Below are 21,290 nucleotides of genomic sequence, written 5' to 3'. Positions count from 1 at the left end.
TTTATTTGCTTTTATCTTCCCCAGTGAGTAGGAGAGTACTCATTTAGTAAAGTAAGAAAATGATGTATACTCTTCATAAACCAAGGAGAATCCTGACCTTTACTCCCTGATCTTATTCTGCCAAAGGCATATACACTTGGAAGGTTTTCTTGACGTCCCCGCCCCCCCCTCTGGATCTAAGTATCTATTAAGGTTTATGGGTTCACGTGGGCAACATCATACAGACACACTGCAGGTGCTAGACGGAAAGCACAATCTTGTTTGATCTCATTCTCACCCAAATTCATCAACAGCTCTGGCAAGAGAAACTGTGTTAGGGGACAACTGTTCAGAAAACATGCAGTTTGGGCTTTCTGCAAGATATTCTAAAATATACTTGTGAATTAAGCAGACTTTGAGACTGTATAAAGATCAACTCATATGCTTTCCACAGAACTAATTTTGATGAATTAAACTTTGATAGAATGCCACTGGCTAGACCGAGGAAAGCCCTTAGAGCTGTGAAACTCGTCATTGATTATAGGGATAGTGCTCATAAGCTGAGTAAACCATTCTGCTTTATACAAATCTTCAGAAATACTATGTAGCAGACATTTTAATATGTGGTAATTAATATGATTGTTATACCAGGATTTATACAACTATGTATGTTATAGATATGTCTAATACAAATGTAAAAATATAATTATATTATCATATAATAAATAAATTACCCTATAAACCTAAGTATGAATTATACAATAAAACTATAGTATATAGAACACATAATATGTCTTATGATGAAATGTAATGGTTAATATTAAGTCATAGCCAAATTTATTTCTCTAGAGTAAATTTATTCATTTTTATCTTACAGAAATTGGGAATTATGGAACTGTATCATGTGTCATTTAATACCAGAACTGCTAGAAAGCTTAGAACCAGGGAGATTTATGAAAATGTAACAGGACCCAAATGCACACTGCTGCAACTTTCTATATATTTGAGCAATTTTGAAATAATTAAAAGGAAAGCAACATTTCATTGCTGAAAGAGAAGAGTCTTACTTCAACCTATTAACAACTTCAGGGACATTCTTACTTTTATAGTCTTCTTCTTCAAGGGTATCTATTATGCTTTCTAATGTTTCATTATTTTCCAGTGGATCCCGCAGACATTTATGCTTCAGGTTGCCCATGAACAGCTGCAGCCCAATCAGCGCAAACACGCTCAGGCAGAACACAGTCAGGATCATGACATCGGAGAGCTTCTTCACCGACTGGATCAGGGCCCCCACAATGGTCTTCAGGCCTGAACACAGGGGGCAAAAAAAAGTGTTCCTAATGAAATAAAGCCTCTGAATGAGAAATAAAACAAAACACAAGCTTTCCTAGAAATGCATGCATTCTATCAAATCAATGACCTTAAATAACCTCATTTGAAAAAAGCCTACTAGCTCAAAAGGGTAGATTTGCTGTTTTATATATATTTTGTTTCTCTGTATTACAGCAAATGATAAAAATTGTGAACTATTTCCAAAGAGTAACCAAATGGTCAAAATGAATCATTTGGTTGCTCAAACCATACCCATATTTGCTTGTAAAAATAATTTTTAAAAGTGCTAATTTAGTAAATGCTTGTCAAACAAACCATCTCTCTGTAAAGACATTAAAACAAAGAGGCTGAATGGCAGCACAGAGTGACAACTAATTTTCAGTTAAGAAATGGTTTGTTGTGGAAAGCTAAAAAACACAGTACGACATGCGATACCCCCATGCTGATATTTTTTCTTTTATCTCTTTTCCTAATTGTATGAAAAGCAATAAAAACAAATTGAAATTTTCATTCCTGGCTAAACAAAAGGGAAAATGATCTGTTACACAGGAGGGAAAATTTCAAGTTGAGATGTGAGCCAAACGGCCATCTTCATCCTCTAAGACCCATGCAGTTGATTAAACTCAGAGGCTGACTTTTTATAATGATTGTGAAAAACATAAAAAATCAAATTTAATTAAAATTGCATAAGAGAAAGTCGTTCTTGTCTTTCCTCCAAACGATCAAAGTCAGCCCCGGTGTTTAACCCCACTCTCACCTGGAATGACTGAAATTGTTTTCAGTGCTCGGAGAACTCTGAATGTTCTCAGCGCTGAGACATTGCCCAGGTCCACAAACTCTGTCACATATCTGTAATAGGGAGTTCACACACAACACAGTGACAACACACACACAAACAAACGAAGAACAACTCCCAAATAGTTGGAGTTATGAGTGGCCTAATGCTTCACACCAATCACTCCTTACCTGGAATTACAGAAATAGTTTTCAAAGCTCTCAACACTCTGAAAGTTCGAAGAGCTGAAACATTGCCTAGGTTTACAAATTCTGTTAAATACCTGTAGAATTAAATCACAGTTATTCAGAATTTAGATAGAGTCTATGATACTTACCTGTGCCTTTACTCAAGGTATTGCTTATATTTGGAAAATTCTTATTTAAATGGATAATTCTGCAAGTATTTTTTTCCCTATCACAACTAGTTTAATTTGCTTAGATTTGATTTGACCCCTTTTATGTGAACAGAATACAAATATATTATTAAAATGGTTTCATACACTTAAATGCCTAAATAAACAATCAAATGCTTCAATTATTAGACCTCAACATTATGGTAATGTATATACTTAATATCCTATGAAATGTCAGCAGCAAACCTTGAAAACTGTATGCTAACTGAAAGAAACCAGACACAAAAGGCCACATACTGTATGATTCCATTCATATGAAATGCGTAGAATAGACAAATGCATAGATTCAAAACACTGATGAATGGTTTCCAAGGATTAGGGGGAAAAGGGAATAGAAGTGACTTCTTTTGGGGATGATGGAAATATTCTGGAATTAGAGATTACTGATGGTTGCACAGTTTTGTGAACATACTAAACAAAAAAAACCCACTGAATTTTATACTTTAAAAGGGTTAATTTTGTGGTATATAAATTATATCTCAATTAAAATGATGAGACCCCTGAGAAGAGGCAGGCTTCTTTGACACAATGTTGTCTTATCAGCAGGTGGCAGGTACAGCTGTAGCAGTCACGTGACCATGAAAGAGGTCAGTCTGATGGGCAAGGAGATGGGGGGGGGGTGGTGAGAGAATGGGAAACTAGAAATCTGAAGACCCTTCCGTATTGTCTAAATTCATCCAATGAACATGCATTACTTTTAAAATTCAAGACGATAGAGAAAAAAATATTGTATCTAGGTTTGAGATTTAAAAAAAACAAGGGAATGTTTCTGGCAAATATACTTGGGAAAAGAACAGCAGAATGAATTATTTTAAATTATATTTTAATGTAGTATTTTTTCCCTTCAAAATAAACTGTGGCTGCAGATGTCATCCACATACAATTCACTGATGTTAGGATTAGTATGCAGTGATAGCCCTTATAAAAAGACTTACTTCTATATTTTAATATACTTATTAACTCTTGACTAGTATAGGTTATAACTAAAGGCCTGAGCTTTTTCTGTGATTCTTACAGGTTTTATTAGTCTTTAAATAAGACATGGAAAAAAGTGTGAACCTTACTTGTACTGCACAGACTATCCATCCAAGTTCTGAGCTGATCAATCTTAATGATGTCATACACTTCTGAATGGGAAATGCTCTCTCTCAAAAACTCATATTTGCCTATCAATAACTAGCTTTCACAGAGCACCCTTTAAATGCAACCTTTACATGCAGGGGATGTCAGATCCCGGGCTTGTTCTTACTGGAATACTGTGCTGTCTGTGATTCTCTTAAGTTTGCCATTTCAAGAAACTGAATGTACTTACGCAAAAACAATGACGACAAAATCGAGCCAGTTCCATGGGTCACGAAGGAAAGTGAATTCTCCTACACAGAAGCCTCTTGCAAGGATTTTGACAAGTGACTCAAAAGTATATATTCCAGTAAAAGTGTACCTAGACACCAGAATCCAATGGGATATTAAATATGAGGAGAAAACAACACCATGTAAATCTTTATTTTTTCTAATCAACCGAAGAAAGGCATCTATTGGAGTATGGCTGTTGGTTTATGGATCCACTCTATTAGAATAAACTACAGTAAAGATATTTCCAGAAAATCTTAAAGTGTCCATATTAGAAACTCTCACAGAACGTAGACGTATTCAAAATTACTGAGAACATGGTATTAAAACTGCCTGGAAATGTCCTACATTACTCCTATCGGAAAGACACATGTCTAAGAACAAGGAAGGACATCTGACACATTTATTCTTCTAGAAAAGACTGTAGCATCTCATTATTCTATTCTACTGGTAGCAGGTTAATACCACGGAGGAAGAAAAAATAATTGAAAGAAAAGCAACTGCAGATAAACACCACAATTTTTAGAGCTGCAGTAACTTTGTGGCAGGAAAGGAGAGAAATAAAATAACACAGAGACCATATTAAAATGTATTTATACCCACTTACTCTACATTCTTGGTCCATTCTGGAGGGTTACTCATGGTCATAAATATGCAGTTGGTCAGAATAGTGCACATGATAAGCATGCTGAATAAGGTAGCTTAGAATCAAGGAATATGATAAAGAATACAGCGGGGGCTCTGAATACTTGATAACGACACTTGTTAAAATGCTAACAACTTTTTCCTAGAAAATAATTCTATATGAGTTCATAACTCTTTTTTAATCTCTTTAAACAAGGGAGTAATATATAATTTATTCTAAGATGTTAAAATTGCCATTCTCCCAATTTTCTCACAGACTTGCACCAAATTATATATTGAAATTGGTAAACCAAAACCAGAGTCTTTTGAGGTACAAAAAAAGGACTAAAATCTACATTTGAATAAATAGCAAAAACCACATTTTGTTTATTTTTTTTAAGATTTTATTTATTTGAGAAAGAGAAAGCATGAGCAGGGGAGGGCAGAGGGAGAAGGAGGCTCCTCACTGAGCAGGGAGCCCGATGCTGGGCTGGATCCCAGGACCCCAGGATCATGACCTGAGCCGAAGACAGATGCTTAACTGACTGAGCCACCCAGGCGCCCGGCAAAAACTACATTTTAAAGAACCAATGCCAGTAATCATTTTAAAAAGGATATGAGTGTACTAAAATCTTAATAGATATTCTTCTTAGAGGACTGAAAGGAGACAGCATGTACAAAGCAGGGGTGGCATTGAAACGGAAGATCGCTTTCCCTTTGTTCAATACTATGAAAGTCTGTGGAAGAAAAAGAAAACAGCGTGAAATTGAGAACCCAGTGTTTCATCCTCTCACGTTTATATCAGCAGTCTACCGCATCTGCATGTGGTAGGGTCATATTAAAGAAACACTGCCATCAGACTCAAGCAACGTGATATCACTGCCATTAACGCAGCTGTTTAGGTCGCGTTGGCCAATGAACTCCATCCATTTCTTCTTAGTAAATTAAGAAGTGAGCCATTTGTAAGCATAAATTGCCTAGAGCTCCCAAAATATAGTGTCTTCTCTTTTTCATATCCCTTTAACACCCAAATCCATAACAGTACGTTGTGGCCACTGGAATTAGTTTAGAACACAATTTCCTTCTTTCATTTCACTGCATTTTAAGCAAACTAAATAGAAACCAGCTATCTCTGATTTTTGCCATAACACCTTGAGAATTTTAATACTTTTTGGCTATTATCATGATTAATAGCAAGTGTTCCAAAATATGAGTCCTTTCAAAAACATATTTTCATAAATTTAAGGAATATTAGAGTTAGAAGAATCCTATTACCCAGTTCAATTTTCCTATTCTAGATATAATTCTAATAACAGCTAAAATAAAAGAGCACAAATTAAAAGACTTGCTTGCTCGTACCCACAGTAATTTTTAAAAATAATACAAATGAACCAAATATCCTTGAAATGTGTTATGTAACCATTGCATAATAAGTGACATTCTCCATGGTTTTGGTATTTAGTTAAAAATTTAAACACCCAAACAAATAAACAGCAACAACAAGAAAACATTAACAAAACCAAAGATATTTGCTGGGAAACCAGGAAGACCAAGTTCAAATCTTTGTCTTATTTTTCTATAATTGGCAGGCAAATTACCTATGCTATTGAGAAGATACTGACTTGGTCTTTTGTTGTTGTTTAATATGAATTTTATATAAGTTTATGAATGGGCTTCTGGGAATAAATATTTTTCACCAAATTGGGCACCTAAGTTCAAGTATGTTGCTTTTTAATTATATGTGGCAGTGTTCTCAAGAAAATGAATCAGAATCTACTATTTTCAGATGTTCTCTTATAGTTCTGGTGACTTTCACTATACTGGTTATGCCTAAACATAACTTAACATAAAGTTCACTTTTACACTTAAAATTCATTTTAAAATCAAAATCTAGTCTTAGAAACCACTGTTTTCTTAAATCTTGATACACTGTGCTTTTTAAAATTCATTCATCCATTATATTCTGCAATTGTGTAGTGAGTAACTATGGCATACAAGGTGATAAAAAGGCATTTGAACATAAATGAGGCATAGGTTTTGCATTCAAGAAACTTCCTAGAAAAGTGATGCATACACAATAACTCAGACACAAGGCAAGATGTGACAAGTATAATACAGAGAAATACAAATGGAAGAGTGTGACAGTATGGAGGGGACAGGGTCACACGTGTGTCAGAATTACTAGGGAGACTTCTTGAACCAGAGGTCAGCTGAGCTAACATGAAATCACAACATTATTGCCTAGACTTGGCCAGATCAGGTTACCTTGCACTTGAAATTTTCACAAAAAAGAATTCATTTGCTATTTTTAATTTTAAGTTCCCAATGTTTTTTAAATCACAAACTTCTCTAGCAATATCTGGGTTTACTCACACCCAGGAGTTGATTATAGGTAGGAAAAATAAGTAAACCTAATGAAATTTGAGAGATTGGTATAGGTCCCTTTAGTAAATTCTAAAATCCTACTATGAGATGCACAGATGTCAAAGTCTGAATAAATTCTTTCAATTTTGCTCATTTAAGAATTTGTTGAACATAAAATTAGAAATTATGGTGCCTAAAGAGCATATGCTTTGGTTTGGACAGATGTGATTCTAAATATCAGATCCACCCTTTAGCAGCCTGAGAGCCAGTACTTACTGCCTGTAAAGCTCTTTAAGTTTCTGGCACATTGTAAATTCTTAGTCAATGTTGGAAGCAGCTGCTGAAATGATAGGCAACATATAAAGCACAGAAGATATGAAGATAACAAGACATTGTACCTGTCTTCTTAATACCCATAGCAGAGGGTGATTGGGAATTCATTCTTTCTTAAAGACATAAATTTTCACTTATAATAAAAGCACTGCATAACACTATTAAAAAGTACTTATATATTCATCACACATAAAAATGAAGCCCTAACTTCTATCATTAGTTAAGTGTTCTTTGTTTTAACAAAGCATTGATAATTACACTCAATACAAATTAAAGTCTGAGCCCAAGTTAAATTTGGGGTCATTAAGATTTTAATCCAAGCAATAATTATAATGTGGCAGAAATAAAGTTTTGTCAATTAGTGTGAATAACTTACAACATGAAGTTAACCCTAAAGTTGCAAGCAAAAGTCAAAACTACTTTTATCAAGAATGTTTGAGGAGCTAGGCATAAAATTTGATCATCTAAAGCTCCAAACCAAAAGAAAATAAAAAGACTTGGTTATCCCTTTAGGTATTTGTTCACATGTCAAGAATAGAGAACCATGAAAAACAAATTACTTTGTCTGACCTACTTGACTCAACTATAGTGATGCTAATGTGGGTTAGGCTTTTGATGTCCCTGGTGTTAACACTATTTGAAAGGAACTGGGGACAAGAGGAAGGGTTGGAGTCCCATCCTAAATGTTCTCTATTAACTTAGCGTTATCACATAGCTAACATTATTCCATTAGTTAATAAGTCTATAATCCTCCATTCAGATGCAAACATTTTCTCCTTATCTCCCATGTCACTTTAATCCAATATTAGTATATATCTCCGACTCATGGGTTATCCCGGAAAGATTCCTTTCCTCCTTAAGGGGTGGCTGGCTAAATAACATCCAGGCCCCCTTTGGAAATAGGAAATGTAGTAGGTATCCATGCTGAGCCAGGAGTTTCTCAGGATGAAGTAAGAAGTAAAATGAGAAAGTACTTTTTATTATGCCTGTCTCATTAATTACTCATCATTATTTCATTCACTTTTGTAAAGTTGTTAGCATAGTGGTTGCAATACAACAGAAACTAAATTATACTAAGAGATGTTGCCCAATAGAATATCCCAATAGGGGAACCAACTTGAATTTTAAAAATCTACAACTTCTAGGGTATAACATTTTACACGTCTTAATTTCCCCAAGCCCTCTCTCATCTAAAAATAGGGTATTACTTCCTTTCTCCCATTATAATAAATGTGTGCTAATTTATATAAAGAGTCTGGTGCCTGACACAGAGATCCTCAATATATATTAGCACTCTTCCTTTCTGTGTCAGAATACTGATGGATTAATTAGCATGCTGCGTAATACTTCAAGGCCTTCACAGGTATTCTGTTTTTTGTTGTTGTGCTGCCCGCCTGTTGAGATGCTGGTTTTAATGTGAAATAAAATATTAGGTATTGCTATTCATGGCAACTACCACTAAGGCAGATGTGTTTCTATTGTCAAAATATAACTTGTATTTTATATTTCTCAAGATATTTAAAATATGTTCTACTCTATCTTACTCGCTAGACATCTTATCAAGAAATATTCCCTTTTGGGGACGTCTGGGTGGCTCAGCCAGTTGGGCATCTGCCTTCAGCTCAGCTCCTGATCCCAGGGTCCTGGGATCGAGCCCTGAATTGGGCTCCCTGCTCAGCAGAGAGCCTGTTTCTCCCTGTGCTCCTCTCCCTGCTTGTGCTCTCTCTCTCTCTCTCTCTCTATCAAATAAATAAATCTTTTTAGCAAAAGACAAAGAAATATTCCCTTTTATTTATATTTTAAACAAATCAAAATGTTTTTATTTTATTATTTTTTAAAAGATTTTATTTATTTAATTTGAGAGAGAGGGAGAGCACACACAGAGAGGAGGGACAGAGGGAGAAGGGGGGGGAAGGAAACTCCCCACTGAGCAGGGAGCCCAGCCCCGGGGTGGGGGGGAGGTGTGGATCCCAGGGCCCTTAGATCATGACCTGAGCTGAAGGCAGACACTTAACCAACTGAGCCATTCAGGCAGCCCAAAATATGTTTTTAAGTGGACTTTATTCTGCCTTTCTTGACGTTTCTAAGTCTACAGGAACTATATTGGCAAAGCAATGTTGGACAAGTTATGGAACTGCTGATAGAATCCTTTACAGACTTCTGGTCAACTTTGACTTCAATTTGGCTGTGTCTTCTACCGTGTCAGAAATGTTTTACTTCTCATTTTCTCAAGAGAATAAACTTTATAGCAGTTGTTTCCAACTTTCTCCCATTTTCCTAAAGTAATAAACACCTTATCAGCTCTGCTACTCTCAGCATTTGACCTTCAGAAGGCAATTTCCAATTCCCTCGCTATGGAAACTATTGACATCAGTTAACGTGGATTTCCTTGGAGGCGCCTGGATTCAGTACATTATTGCATTACTTCAACATTATCAGGACTCTTCAAATCCAATTTCTCTTTGCCCCTCAAGTCTCTCCACTGTTCTAACCACATACAACTGACCAGGAGCTTGTATCTTATCTGTTAACATCTGCAACTAGCTACAGCATTATTCCAACCCTCGGGACTTTTCCCGAGAATAATTTTTCTTTACTTTTAAGGTGCTGTTTATACCCTATGTGAAAAAGGTTTTCAATGTATTTGGTGCCTCAAGTGACCATATTTCTGGTGGAAAAAATTTAAAATTTCTCAGCATGAATGTACTGCTACCCACTTCCTTTTTTTATTTGCCCCCCACCACCATCTTGCTTTAATTTCCATCCCCTAACACAAACTGCTTGCAAGAGGTTACCAGCTTCTTCTCTTCACTCATTCCAATAGCCTTTCTTTATCCTCACCTTTCTGAATAATTTTATGAGATACTCCCTCCCCTTCTGTTTTGAACAATGGAAAATCTTCAGATTTATGTCCTACCTCTCTGACCACTCGGACTCCTCTTTTCAATACCCTAAATGAAGCAGAAGTCTAAATGCCATTACTAGTTGAATGATCTTATATAGTCCCATGATTCAGCTGTCACCTGCATGCAAATGCATTCTGGACAGAGGTCAGGTCTTAGTTCTCAAATTGACAGTAATTTTATTCCTACAGGTATACATTTATGTCATGTCCAAAAAGGCAGAACATTATACTGAATATTTTGAAAGATTAAGGATATCAAAATAATATGCCGGTGAAAGAACCAGTTCTGATGAAAAATTAAAAGTACATATTCTGAATATCCTACATATGTATTTAACTGAACATTTTTGTCATGATGTGGTTTTTTCACTAACTTCCACTTAATCTCAATTTAAAATATCTCCCTGAACAAAAGAAGCAGAGACCACACTACTGCAGTCACAATAAACTCACTTTTTTGTCTGCATAGTAGGGATCCAGGTCCTCCAGGGGCTCTGACACCATGCCTGGGGGAATGTCCCCATAGATGAAGGGCAGCTGTTTGCCAGCTTCCAAGTCACTGCTTGGCGTTGGGCCTTCTTCATCATCATCTTTCTTTTCTTCTTTGGGTTCCTTTGTTTTTCCTTCAGCAATACGTTGTTCAATGAGGGCGAGAGACTGTTTTGTAAAGTAGACAAAACTCTGAGGTCCTGGGGGAGGCAACGTTGCCATCTTTTCATCCTGTATATTTTATTTCCCCTTCAGCTCCTTACATAAGAGGCCTAAGTGGGAAAAAGGAAATTAAGTGTTAACTGTTTGCCAGCCAGAAATGGTACATTTAAAATAATAATACACAGATTTGGGGCTGCCTGGGTGACTCAGCTGGTTAAGCGCTGGACTCTTGATTTCAGCTCAGGTCATGATCTCATGGTCATGAGATGCACCTGCCTCTGGCTCCTTGCTCAGTAGGGGAGTCTGCTTGAGATTCCCTCTCTCTCCCACTCTCCCTCTGCCCCTCCCCCTCCAGTCGTGTGTGTGTGTGTGTGTGTGTGTGTGTGTGTGTGTGTGTGAAAGAGAGAGAATGTGTGTGTGCATGCACGAGCATCTTGAAACAGATTTTTGATTTCAACTATAAGAAGTAATGTGTTCACAGAATTATGTTGAATTAGCATTTATTAGTGACTTATGCACGAGAATTATTTTCCGCACTCTCTACCATCTTTATTTTAAAATTTGAACTTAACATTCCCTAGTTTTTAAAGCAAAAAGGTGACAACTTAATGAAAAAAAATCTATTCCCTTAAGTTTTCATCTGTATGCATTTTTAATGCAATTCAATTAACCTTCATTTAAAATTCTTTACGGGGCTCCTGGGTAGCGCAGTCCTTAAGCTTCTGCCTTCAGCTCAGGGCGTGATCCCTGCGTTCCGGGATCCAGTTCCACATCAGGCTCCTCTGCTGGGAGCCTGCTTCTTCCTCTCCCACTCCCCTGCTGTGTTCCCCCTCTCGCTGGCTGTCTCTCTGTCACATAAATAAATAAAATCTTAAAAAAAAAATAAATAAATAAAATAAAATTCTTTACGACAGTGCTTCTGATAGTGCCACTCCCCAGGTTCTCTTGCCTCTCTGATCACCTGGTCCTCTTCTGTCTTAATCTCAAAACATGCTCACAAGCCTCTGCTTCTCTCTCTTGGGGAAACTCATTTCTGTGAAATGAGGTGATGGAAAGATTGTTCTATTCTATTTTGCATATTTACATGTTCTTACAATTACATATCCCTTTAGAAATCAGAAAAAAAATATGCTCATTTTGAATTCAAAACAGTTTGGGACAATATTTTAGGAAGAACAAAGAAAAGAAATTTGGACCATATCCATGATAAATTCAATTTAAAAATTAAAAAAAATTGGATATGCATTCAAACTATGACTTCCCTAAATAACTTATATGTGTATACAAAGCTTATAGAAAAAAAAATACAAAATAAAAAAGTCAAGTTTCTATATATTATTCTTTTGGAATGTTCTAACTAAAAAAAAGCATAAAAAATAATAGTTCTTATTACAAAAATAACAAAGGATATCAAAATAATATAACGGTGACAGAACCAGTTTTGATGAAAAATTAAAAGTATATATTCTGAATGAATATCCTACATATGTATATCATTATTTCAATGAGTCAGGGTAACTTTGTAACTTCTCCATTAAAAAATAAAAATGAGTCTTTTTTTAAAATCTTTTTACATTAAGATTGCCTCAGAGTCAGGACACACCAACATCTACTATGTCAACCCACTGTGAATGGCTAGAAAAGCTGCATAGTAAGTAATATCACCAAACCCAGAGGGAGAGTGAACTAAGAGAAGCCATGGTCTGCTCTTTTATTTTCCAAAGCTAAATACAAAAATTAAGCAAATCACAGTAGTGACAACAGAGATTACATAGATTCAGAAAAAGAGATGGGAGTAGCTAAAACTGTTCTTTTCCAGGTTTCTCCTATTTCCATATCAAATAAAATAAACTTCAATTATGTTTAGAACAAACTGGATGACTTTTACCCTTAGTTATTTGGGCACAGTATAAGAACACTCCTTACCAGAAATCTACTTATTTTAAAAGGACCTTAGTAGCCTTTTAGAAACTGTACCTCCTCGATCTGAGAAATGAGGCAGTGAGGGCAGTTTTCTCTTGGGTTTAGGAGATTCTGCAACACTTCTGGAAATCATACAGGGGAGGGGAAGATTACTTCCCTCAAAAGACTTTCAGTCTGCACATACCTGGTCTGTGGGAGAAAAGATGGCGGAAGAACTGGTATTTTTGTACACCCTACACTCACCTGGAGGTGTTACCTCTTTCAGGAATTATTTGACAAATTCAGGTAAGTAGATGTCATGGGCTCTGATGTCCAATTCTCAGTTGCACTATCCCTATTCCCTTTTCCCTTCTTTGTCTTCCCCTCATTCTCTAGTTATGCACACCCACAACATACAGGTTCTGATTCACTAAGGCATATACAAACAGCAGGGCTGGTGGGTGGTTCACGTCACTGGTACCATGGATAATTTCTAGGTGAGGCTAAAGTGAAGGAAGACACTAAGCATCTGCTTACAATCACGGTCTTGGAAAGTAAGCTGAAGAGACTCAGATCAGATTCCATCAGCATCCTCTAGGTTGGAGGGTATAGGGGAAGTCACTACCTCCTATCTGGACGATGGGAATAAATAATGTGTATAAACTTTTCAAGGAGAGTTCTACAATATTTAACAAAAACCTTAAATATGTTAATTCATTTTTATTTCCAAATAACCTTCCTTCTAGGATTTACCCAAAAGCAATAATCTCAGATGTCTTCAAACATTTATGAAGATGTTTACTGCAATCTTTCCATAATATTGAAAGATTATAATTAACCTAAAAGCCTAATAGGGTTTCATTAAATAAAAAATGAACATATAACGAAAACTGAGTGGCATTTAAAGAACACTTTTAAAGACTATTTAATGAATTATAAAAATCTTACAATGGATAATTAATGTGTGTTACACACACACATTCCTGTATATTCATCTCAATTTTTAAAATGTATAGAAAGTCTGAAATTACATGCACACAATATATTCAATGAAGGTTATTAACAGCTGAGGAATCATGGGTTATTTTTATTACTTTCTTTGTACTTTTATTTTTCAAATTTTTATAATGAAGATGTCATGCATTTTTTTATTTTAATATTTTTTTATTATATTATGTTAGTCACCATACAGTACATCCCTGGTTTCTGATGTAAAGTTCGATGATTCATTAGTTGCGTATAACACCCATTTTTATCCAAAAAAGTACTTTGAAAGATGCATTTAAATTTATTTGACCTGAATTTAATAAATTTAACAAAATCAATAAATATTTATTATGTTTAATTTAAAATTTTGAAAAATAATATTATATTTCCACTTAATATCACTATGACTGCATTTTCTTCTGAATATTGCACATAAAGATATTTTTGTGTTCTCATGACTATTTTGCCCAGCTATCGTCAACCTAAGTATTAGATGATACTTACACAACTACTGAAAACAAAAAGTGAAAGTGGTGTTCTTGTATCTAGGATTTCTCGCAGTTAAAATAAATATAAAAATATTTATTCTGAACTCCTTTCTTATCTATTATCTATGCATGCATGCATGTACTATCTATCTATCTATCTATCTATCTATCTATCTATCTATCATCTATTTTTTCCTCATACATTTTTCCAGTCAAGGCACTTTCAACTTCTAATTTATGACTTCTAATGGTCTTCTCCCATGTGTTTATCACCCTCTGGCTTCCAAATTCCCATTGCAATGAAAATAAAGATGGACAGTAGGGAAAAAGTTTCACGATGTCATTGAAAACCAGAGAAGACACTACAGAGTTTTCATAAATCTGAAGAAGAGAGAATATATAGGATTATCCTACTGAGGAGATTAGCAGAAGCTACAGCCTACACACTCATCTGAGAAAGTCAGAACATAGAAAAAAATATTTCTGTCCAGCAGAGAAGTCATAGACTTGGCCCAGGGGTTAAATAGGTTGGAAAACAAGTTGACTAAGGATTATCTACCCAACAATGTTGCAGGTCACATTTCCCCACTTCCTCCACTATATTCAAGGGTGAAGCAGTGGGATTTATCCCCAGGCTAAGTCAAAACATTAATCTCTGAATTAATTGACATGAGACCCCTAGGGTGTTCCTTTCCATTTTTACTAGAAGCAGGACAGAGTCAAAGAAAAGATGGACTCTTCTTCTTTTTTTATTTACTACCTTTTTCTCATGTGTTTTTGAATTTTTATTTCTATTTCCATTTTAATCACTGAATAATTCCTCAAATTACTTTGGGAAGTAATTGGGTATAAATTATAAAGCAGCCTACCAAAAACTGCTGTAAATCCTGGCCCATGTGATATGAAATAATATGCCATAAAAGAGTTCTGTGCCTAAATTTCAAAAATACTGGAGTAGAAAACAAACTTAAACAAATTTCTCTGCCACTAGACCAATAGAGATTTTATACATTTAAGAGTTTGACAAAGTTGCTATATGGCAGACCGTGAATCTGCTAGATCACAGAACTCTTTTGTTGCTATTTTATTTTGATGTTAGAAATGATAAATTATGAAATATTTCAAACGCATAGAAAGTTATAGAAAATAATAGATTAACAAATTATAACAGTTTCCCATATTTGCTTTGGACCTTTAACGGTTTGTTTTTTGAAGAAATAAAAATATTCAGTTACAGTTGAAGCCCCCATCACCATTCTCAACTCAATTATCTTTACTTCCTCACTCATTTCCTAAGGATAACCTCAAACTGGTACAGAACACTTTGTACTTCACACATTAATTTCTCCTGTGTTCTTCAGAAGACAGTTTGGAAACCCTGTTTTGAATAACAAAATGGAACAATTGTCTGATGCTAAAATGGTAAAATTGAAACTATTTAATGTTTACTAATTACCCTTATACCCTGTGGCTTTGCTAGATTTTCATATTACCCCTGGTATTTTAGTAGATTATTTAGGATTTTCTATGAAGGTGCACTCACCTTGCCTTTTCCTTACCCATTTCCTAAAATGTAGCCAACCAGACACATACACACCACCCACAAACACAAAGCTTGCAGGCCGTCCTCTCCCTCAAGGGAGGATTTGTTTAGCAAACAGTTATACACAAAGTCAGAAGCAATCCTCAACAACAGCAACACCGTCTTTAATTCATAAATATTAATAGATAATTAAGGATGAACTGGTAATCAAGGACTACCAAACATAAAACAAGGACTGAGATGACCAGACCAAACTCCTAACTCTAGAAGAAAGAAAAAAATATAGCAATCATTGGGGAATATTAAGAGGTTAAAATAAGCATTCTCAGAGAAATTTGAGAAGATAATCTCTTACTGAAAAGAATACGCTATCAAAAAATAAAAAACAATAAAAATTATTGGTAATTGGAGGCATTAAAATAAAAATTTCAATAGAATATTTGCTTAAAAGTAGAAGTCAGAATTTTAGTTACCTTTCAAAGTTACTTTATCAGGAAGGGGTATAAGTCAGAATTTTCAGGTTTATGAGAACTGATATGTGTGATGGTCACACAAGTGTGTGTGTGTGTGTGTGTGTGTGTGTGTGTGTGTGTGTATATATATATATATATATATATATGAAAAATTCATAGCATCCTGTACTTTAGATTTGTGTCAATACAATAGAGCAAAAGAGCAAAGAAAAAATCAAAACAAAATTCAGGATATGTGGAATAATTTAGGGAGTCCCAGCATCAGTCTCAAAAGAGGGAGCAACAAATGGAAGAGAAAATAATACAAGAAATGGTATAGGAAACTTAATCGAGAGTCATCAGGTGAAAAGTATGAAAGAGGTTTAATTAAAAAGATCATTCTAGTGAAAATTTAGAACTCCAACAATAAAGACAAGGTTTTGAAAAAAATCTATGTAGTAGAATCATAATCTATATAATAAACTGGAGACAATTTGAAATTTATTTTATTAATATCTCTCTTTCAAAGGCCTAATTTGTCACACTGCAAACTCCCACAGGGTAAGGAATAACTTCAACTTTCCTTCTTAGATGAATATGAAACATTTTTTTAGGCGCCTCCTATGGCTGGCTTGCTGAATGTGTGATTTTCAATATCAACGATCACTGAACCTGACACCAATTCTTCCACAATTAGGCTTATAAATTGGCATTACATTATATTAATATCAAGAAACCACAGTAAGGAATTAACAAGTATTATTGCTTGCTATTTTCTTAAAGACTATGTTTTAAAAGCTCTTTTCACTTATGTTAGGCAATAGTAAGAAGGCAGCTAAGTGTCACTTGTTCCTATTGCTGCCAAAAATGCATGTCAAAATAAAGGTATATTCCACTGTGTAACTTAAAAAAATATGGCTGCCAGGGCTTACCCAAGTAATGCTGAAACAAACTTTTAGGGGGAGGGCCTAAGCTTGTCTACTTTTAAAAAGCATAAATTATTGATGTGAACCTCCCTTTAAGAAACATTTTAAAGCAACAAATGCACTAAGTGAAAACATCTGATGAAGACATATAACTTAGTGACCGGTTTTATTACTTAATAAGAGAAAACGAATTCAGTTAAAGGTATACAAAACTTTTCGGATTTTGTTTTATTTCGAAGAGTAGGAATGTAAAATATCAAAGTTTAAAATCTCCATTTTAAAATTGAAAGGATAAACATAAATTCCACTCAAGAAAAGCATCACGCACATATGTGTATATATACACACGCTACATACACACACAATGTAATATTACTCAGCCATCAAAAAGAATGAAATCTTGCCATTTGCAAGGACAACATAGATGGAGCTAGAGGGTATTATGCTAAGCGGAATAAGTCAGTCAGAGAAAGACAGATACCATATGATTTCACTCATATGTGGAATTTAAGAAACAAAACAGATGAACATAGGAAAAGGGAAGGAAAAATAAAATAATATAAAAGCAGTGAGGGAGGCAAACCATAAGAGACTCAACTATAGCAAACAAGCTAAGGGTTGCTGGAGGGGAGGTGGGTGGGGGGCTGGTGTAATTGGGTGATGGGCATTAAGGTGGCCACATGATGTAATGAACATTGGGTGTTACATAAAACTGAGGAATCACTAAATTCTACCACTGAAACTAATAATACATTATATGTTAACTAAGTTGAATTTAAACAAAAAATTTTTAAAAAAAAAGCACCACATATTTTGAACTTTGAATCTGTTATGCTCAGTTAAGGAAAGAAAAGTTGAAGAGACACAAGGAAGAATGAGAAACGACACTGAAGGATGGAAGGAAGATGATAAACCAAATAAGAAAAGAGAGCATAATAGGAAAGAAAGGGGTGTGAGATTAACAAAAATATCCTGGGTCCCTTAGTATCCTTCCAGCTCTAAAATCCAAGACAATGAAAAAGCAAAGCAAATTCTTCACCATGTTTTTAGTTTTAATTCTCAAAATTTTAAGTATCACTCATGTTGCTCACATTACTTCATCCCTATTAGGCCTGGAAACCCCATTTTTGTATCCCTTATTCTCTCCACTTTCATTTGAGGCATGCAGTACTCCTCACTGGAATGCCCTAGACTCACTCATCCTTCCAACCGGTCAGCTCTTATGTGACCTCAGATAATCTGCTGCTAACAAGAAGCAAAGAGGAAGATGTATTCCTGCTTAAAAATCACCAAGAGCTACATCTAGTTTATCCAAGTATTTATTTTAAAAAGCCGATCTTCCATGGTGACTATAGTCAATAAAACTGTATTAAATATCTGAAAGTTGCTAAGAGAGTAAATGTTCAAAGTCCTTATCAGAAGAAAAAAAATAAAAAATTTATAACTATGTATGATGTCAGATGGTAACTATTTATTGTAGTGACCATTTTGCAATGTATACAAATATCAATCCATTATATTATACACCTGGAAGTTACATAATATTACATGCCAAATAAACTTCAACTTGGGGGGAATAAATGACAACATTCCAAAAAAAAAAAAAAGATAAAGATATTAAAAGAAACATGTTTATTTTATCAACTTAAGAACTAAACGTATGTATTGCTTTATGAATACTATTTAGGAGTGTATACACTTAAAAAAAAACATAAGTTTCTAGTTTCTTACTAAATTTGAATTTCCGCAAGACATTGGAAATATGGCTCAATTTCCAAAATGTAAAATAGATAAAATCCTTTAGGAATAGTTAACATACACCACGAAGTACACTTGTATTCAGTACAGAAAAATCCATACTGGTTCCAGTAGCTCACAGGTAAGTAATCATCTTGACCTTGAATATCACAATCTCTGTTCTACCTTTTATAGCTATTCTGTCCAGACGACTTAACTTCCCTGAGCATCAGTTTCCTAGTTTGAAAAATGGTATTAATAATCACTGCCTCAAAGAATAGTTAGAATTGGGATTGTTAAGATTATATAAAGTACTTAGTAAAGAATTTTCTACATAGTTATCATGAAAAAAAAAATGGTGCTATTAATAGTATTAACTTGTTCCTCCATTGAATTCCTTACTTTGGACAATGTTTTCATGCATCTGTAATTAAGATCTATTAATTTCATTAATCTTGAGGGTATTTCAATTTATAGGAATTACTAGCCTTTTAAACATGAAATATATTTCACACATAGGTATAATAGAAGCCGAGTTTTGGTTTAGAGTAGTGATTCAAGTGCAAGTTCTGGAGCTTAGAAAGCCTGGAGTTTGAATCCTTGGGTTTGCTATTTACTAGCTATGTATGTGACCTTGGCTATCCAAGTTATGTATCTACTCCAAGCCTAAAACCGTTGAAACATTTAGAATAGAACCAGTTACTTAGTAAAACATAATGTTAGACATTGCAAGTAGCCCTAGAATAAATATTGATTGCTCAGAGGTTTAGATTGCTGCTGAATTTCCTTTACTTAAGGAAATTCCCTTTATCTTTGTTGCCTTGAACTAAAGAAAACTTGGAAAATATATTTTTTAATTAAACAAAGTTATGTGGCTCAAAAGATATATCAATAAGATTTTTTTTAATTGAATTGGTATTTCTGAACAAGCTCAGAGGAAATGAATTCTTCCCCTTGGTTCACCTTCTGAGAAATGTTAAATATTATTAATGGAGCCTGTGAACAGAGTACAAGAATGATCCCTTCCTTCAAGCAAGAAATATCACAGGTAGTCTCTCTAGAGTTTTAGGGACTCTTGGATGCCTGCTATGACTCAGAATAGACTATTATTCTGTCTTCCTGGAGTCAAATATCAGGAGCGCCTTCAGGAAGCTGCTTTGGGGGATTCCTTTAGTCCTTAGGGTCCTATGAAGCATTTCACACAGGGTTAGCCCCTGAGAGTGAGACCGGGGAGGGCTCTTCTACATACATGGAAATCTCCTAGAAATCACTTAGTGAATCCCAAAACCAATTCTTACCTAAAGGACTGAAAGGAGAAAATGTGAGCTGTACCCATTATCTTATGCTGGCAAAGGTCCCAGTGGCCTTTATTACCTTCTTGGCCCCATGGCAGGTACCTAATACTGGAACACTAAATTACAGTTCCCAATTGATTTATTAATGTCAGAGTGTCAACTCTATTGTGGTTCAGATAGGATATGTGTGTATTATGTCCATATAATTTTGTAATATGAATTATGCTTTGGTAATGATTATCAGCATACTTTGTCTTACATATGAAATCTACATTTAAAAAATGGAATTAGGGGCGCCTGGGTGGCACAGCGGTTAAAGCGTCTGCCTTCGGCTCAGGGCGTGATCCCGGCGTTACAGGATCGAGCCCCACATCAGGCTCCTCTGCTATGAGCCTGTTTCTTCCTCTCCCACTCCCCCTGCTTGTGTTCCCTCTCTTGCTGGCTGTCTCTATCTCTGTCAAATAAATAAATAAAATCTTTAAAAAAAATAAAATATAAAATGGAATTAGTTATTCTCTTAAAAATATTTCCCATGGGGCACCTGGGTGGCTTAGTCAGTTAAGCGTCTGCCTTAGACTCAGGTCATGATCTCAACATCCTAGGGTCAAGCCCTGATAGGGCTCCCTGCTTGGTGGGCAGTCTGCTTCTCCTTCTCCCTCTGTCCCTCTCCTGATTCATGCTCCCACGTGCTCTCTCTCTCTCTCAAATAAATAAATAAATAAAAATCTTTAAAAAAAATAAAATAAATAAAAATATTTCCCAGAGAATTCTTTTAGCAGTAAATTTTATTTGACAAATTTCAACATTTCTTGTAGAAAGCAAGTAATGTTTGAATTTCTTGTTTAATTGTGACTAGAGGGATTAAGATAGGATATTTCCATATATTAAGGAGGAGAATAATCACACATTCATAACTCTATAATAATCCCAGACTCTATCTTATATTCTGTCATGAGTCTCTTACCTACAGATAACTTAAATTCTATGTATATAAAATTAAAATTGGTTCAAAAAACCATTTTGAAGATCTTCCAAAATCTGAATCAAATTAGGTCAGATGTAAATTATTTAAGACAGTGGACCAATGTAAAATAAGTAAAATAGAATGTTTTATTGATGTTGACTACTGTCAAATGAAAAACTGCTTTGAAAACGTCACTTCTCTGGAAACAGATAGTGATATTTTCCCACAGGTAAAATCTTGGCTGGAGTACCATTAATTTTTAAAG

The 21,290-nt window shown here is 35.0% G+C and overlaps 1 protein-coding gene across 1 annotated transcript in view; it reads right to left on the bottom strand.

Moving 5' to 3' along the window:
• SCN9A (sodium voltage-gated channel alpha subunit 9) overlaps positions 1-21,290 on the bottom strand; it is a 162,588-nt gene that overhangs the window by 85,551 nt on the left and 55,747 nt on the right. The window contains exons 2-7 of the mRNA XM_008687055.2: positions 10,534-10,841; positions 5,097-5,215; positions 4,462-4,551; positions 3,817-3,945; positions 2,281-2,372; positions 1,081-1,290 (exon numbers count right to left, since the gene is read on the bottom strand). Of these exons, the coding sequence (XP_008685277.2) occupies positions 1,081-1,290; positions 2,281-2,372; positions 3,817-3,945; positions 4,462-4,551; positions 5,097-5,215; positions 10,534-10,791 (898 nt within the window). The 5' untranslated portion in view covers positions 10,792-10,841. The remainder of the gene's footprint in view (positions 1-1,080; positions 1,291-2,280; positions 2,373-3,816; positions 3,946-4,461; positions 4,552-5,096; positions 5,216-10,533; positions 10,842-21,290) is intronic.

This window comes from Ursus maritimus, unplaced genomic scaffold, assembly GCF_017311325.1.
Source record: "Ursus maritimus isolate PB19 unplaced genomic scaffold, ASM1731132v1 scaffold_1, whole genome shotgun sequence".
Lineage (NCBI taxonomy): Eukaryota > Metazoa > Chordata > Mammalia > Carnivora > Ursidae > Ursus > Ursus maritimus.
This window is presented reverse-complemented; position numbering and strand designations above follow the sequence as displayed.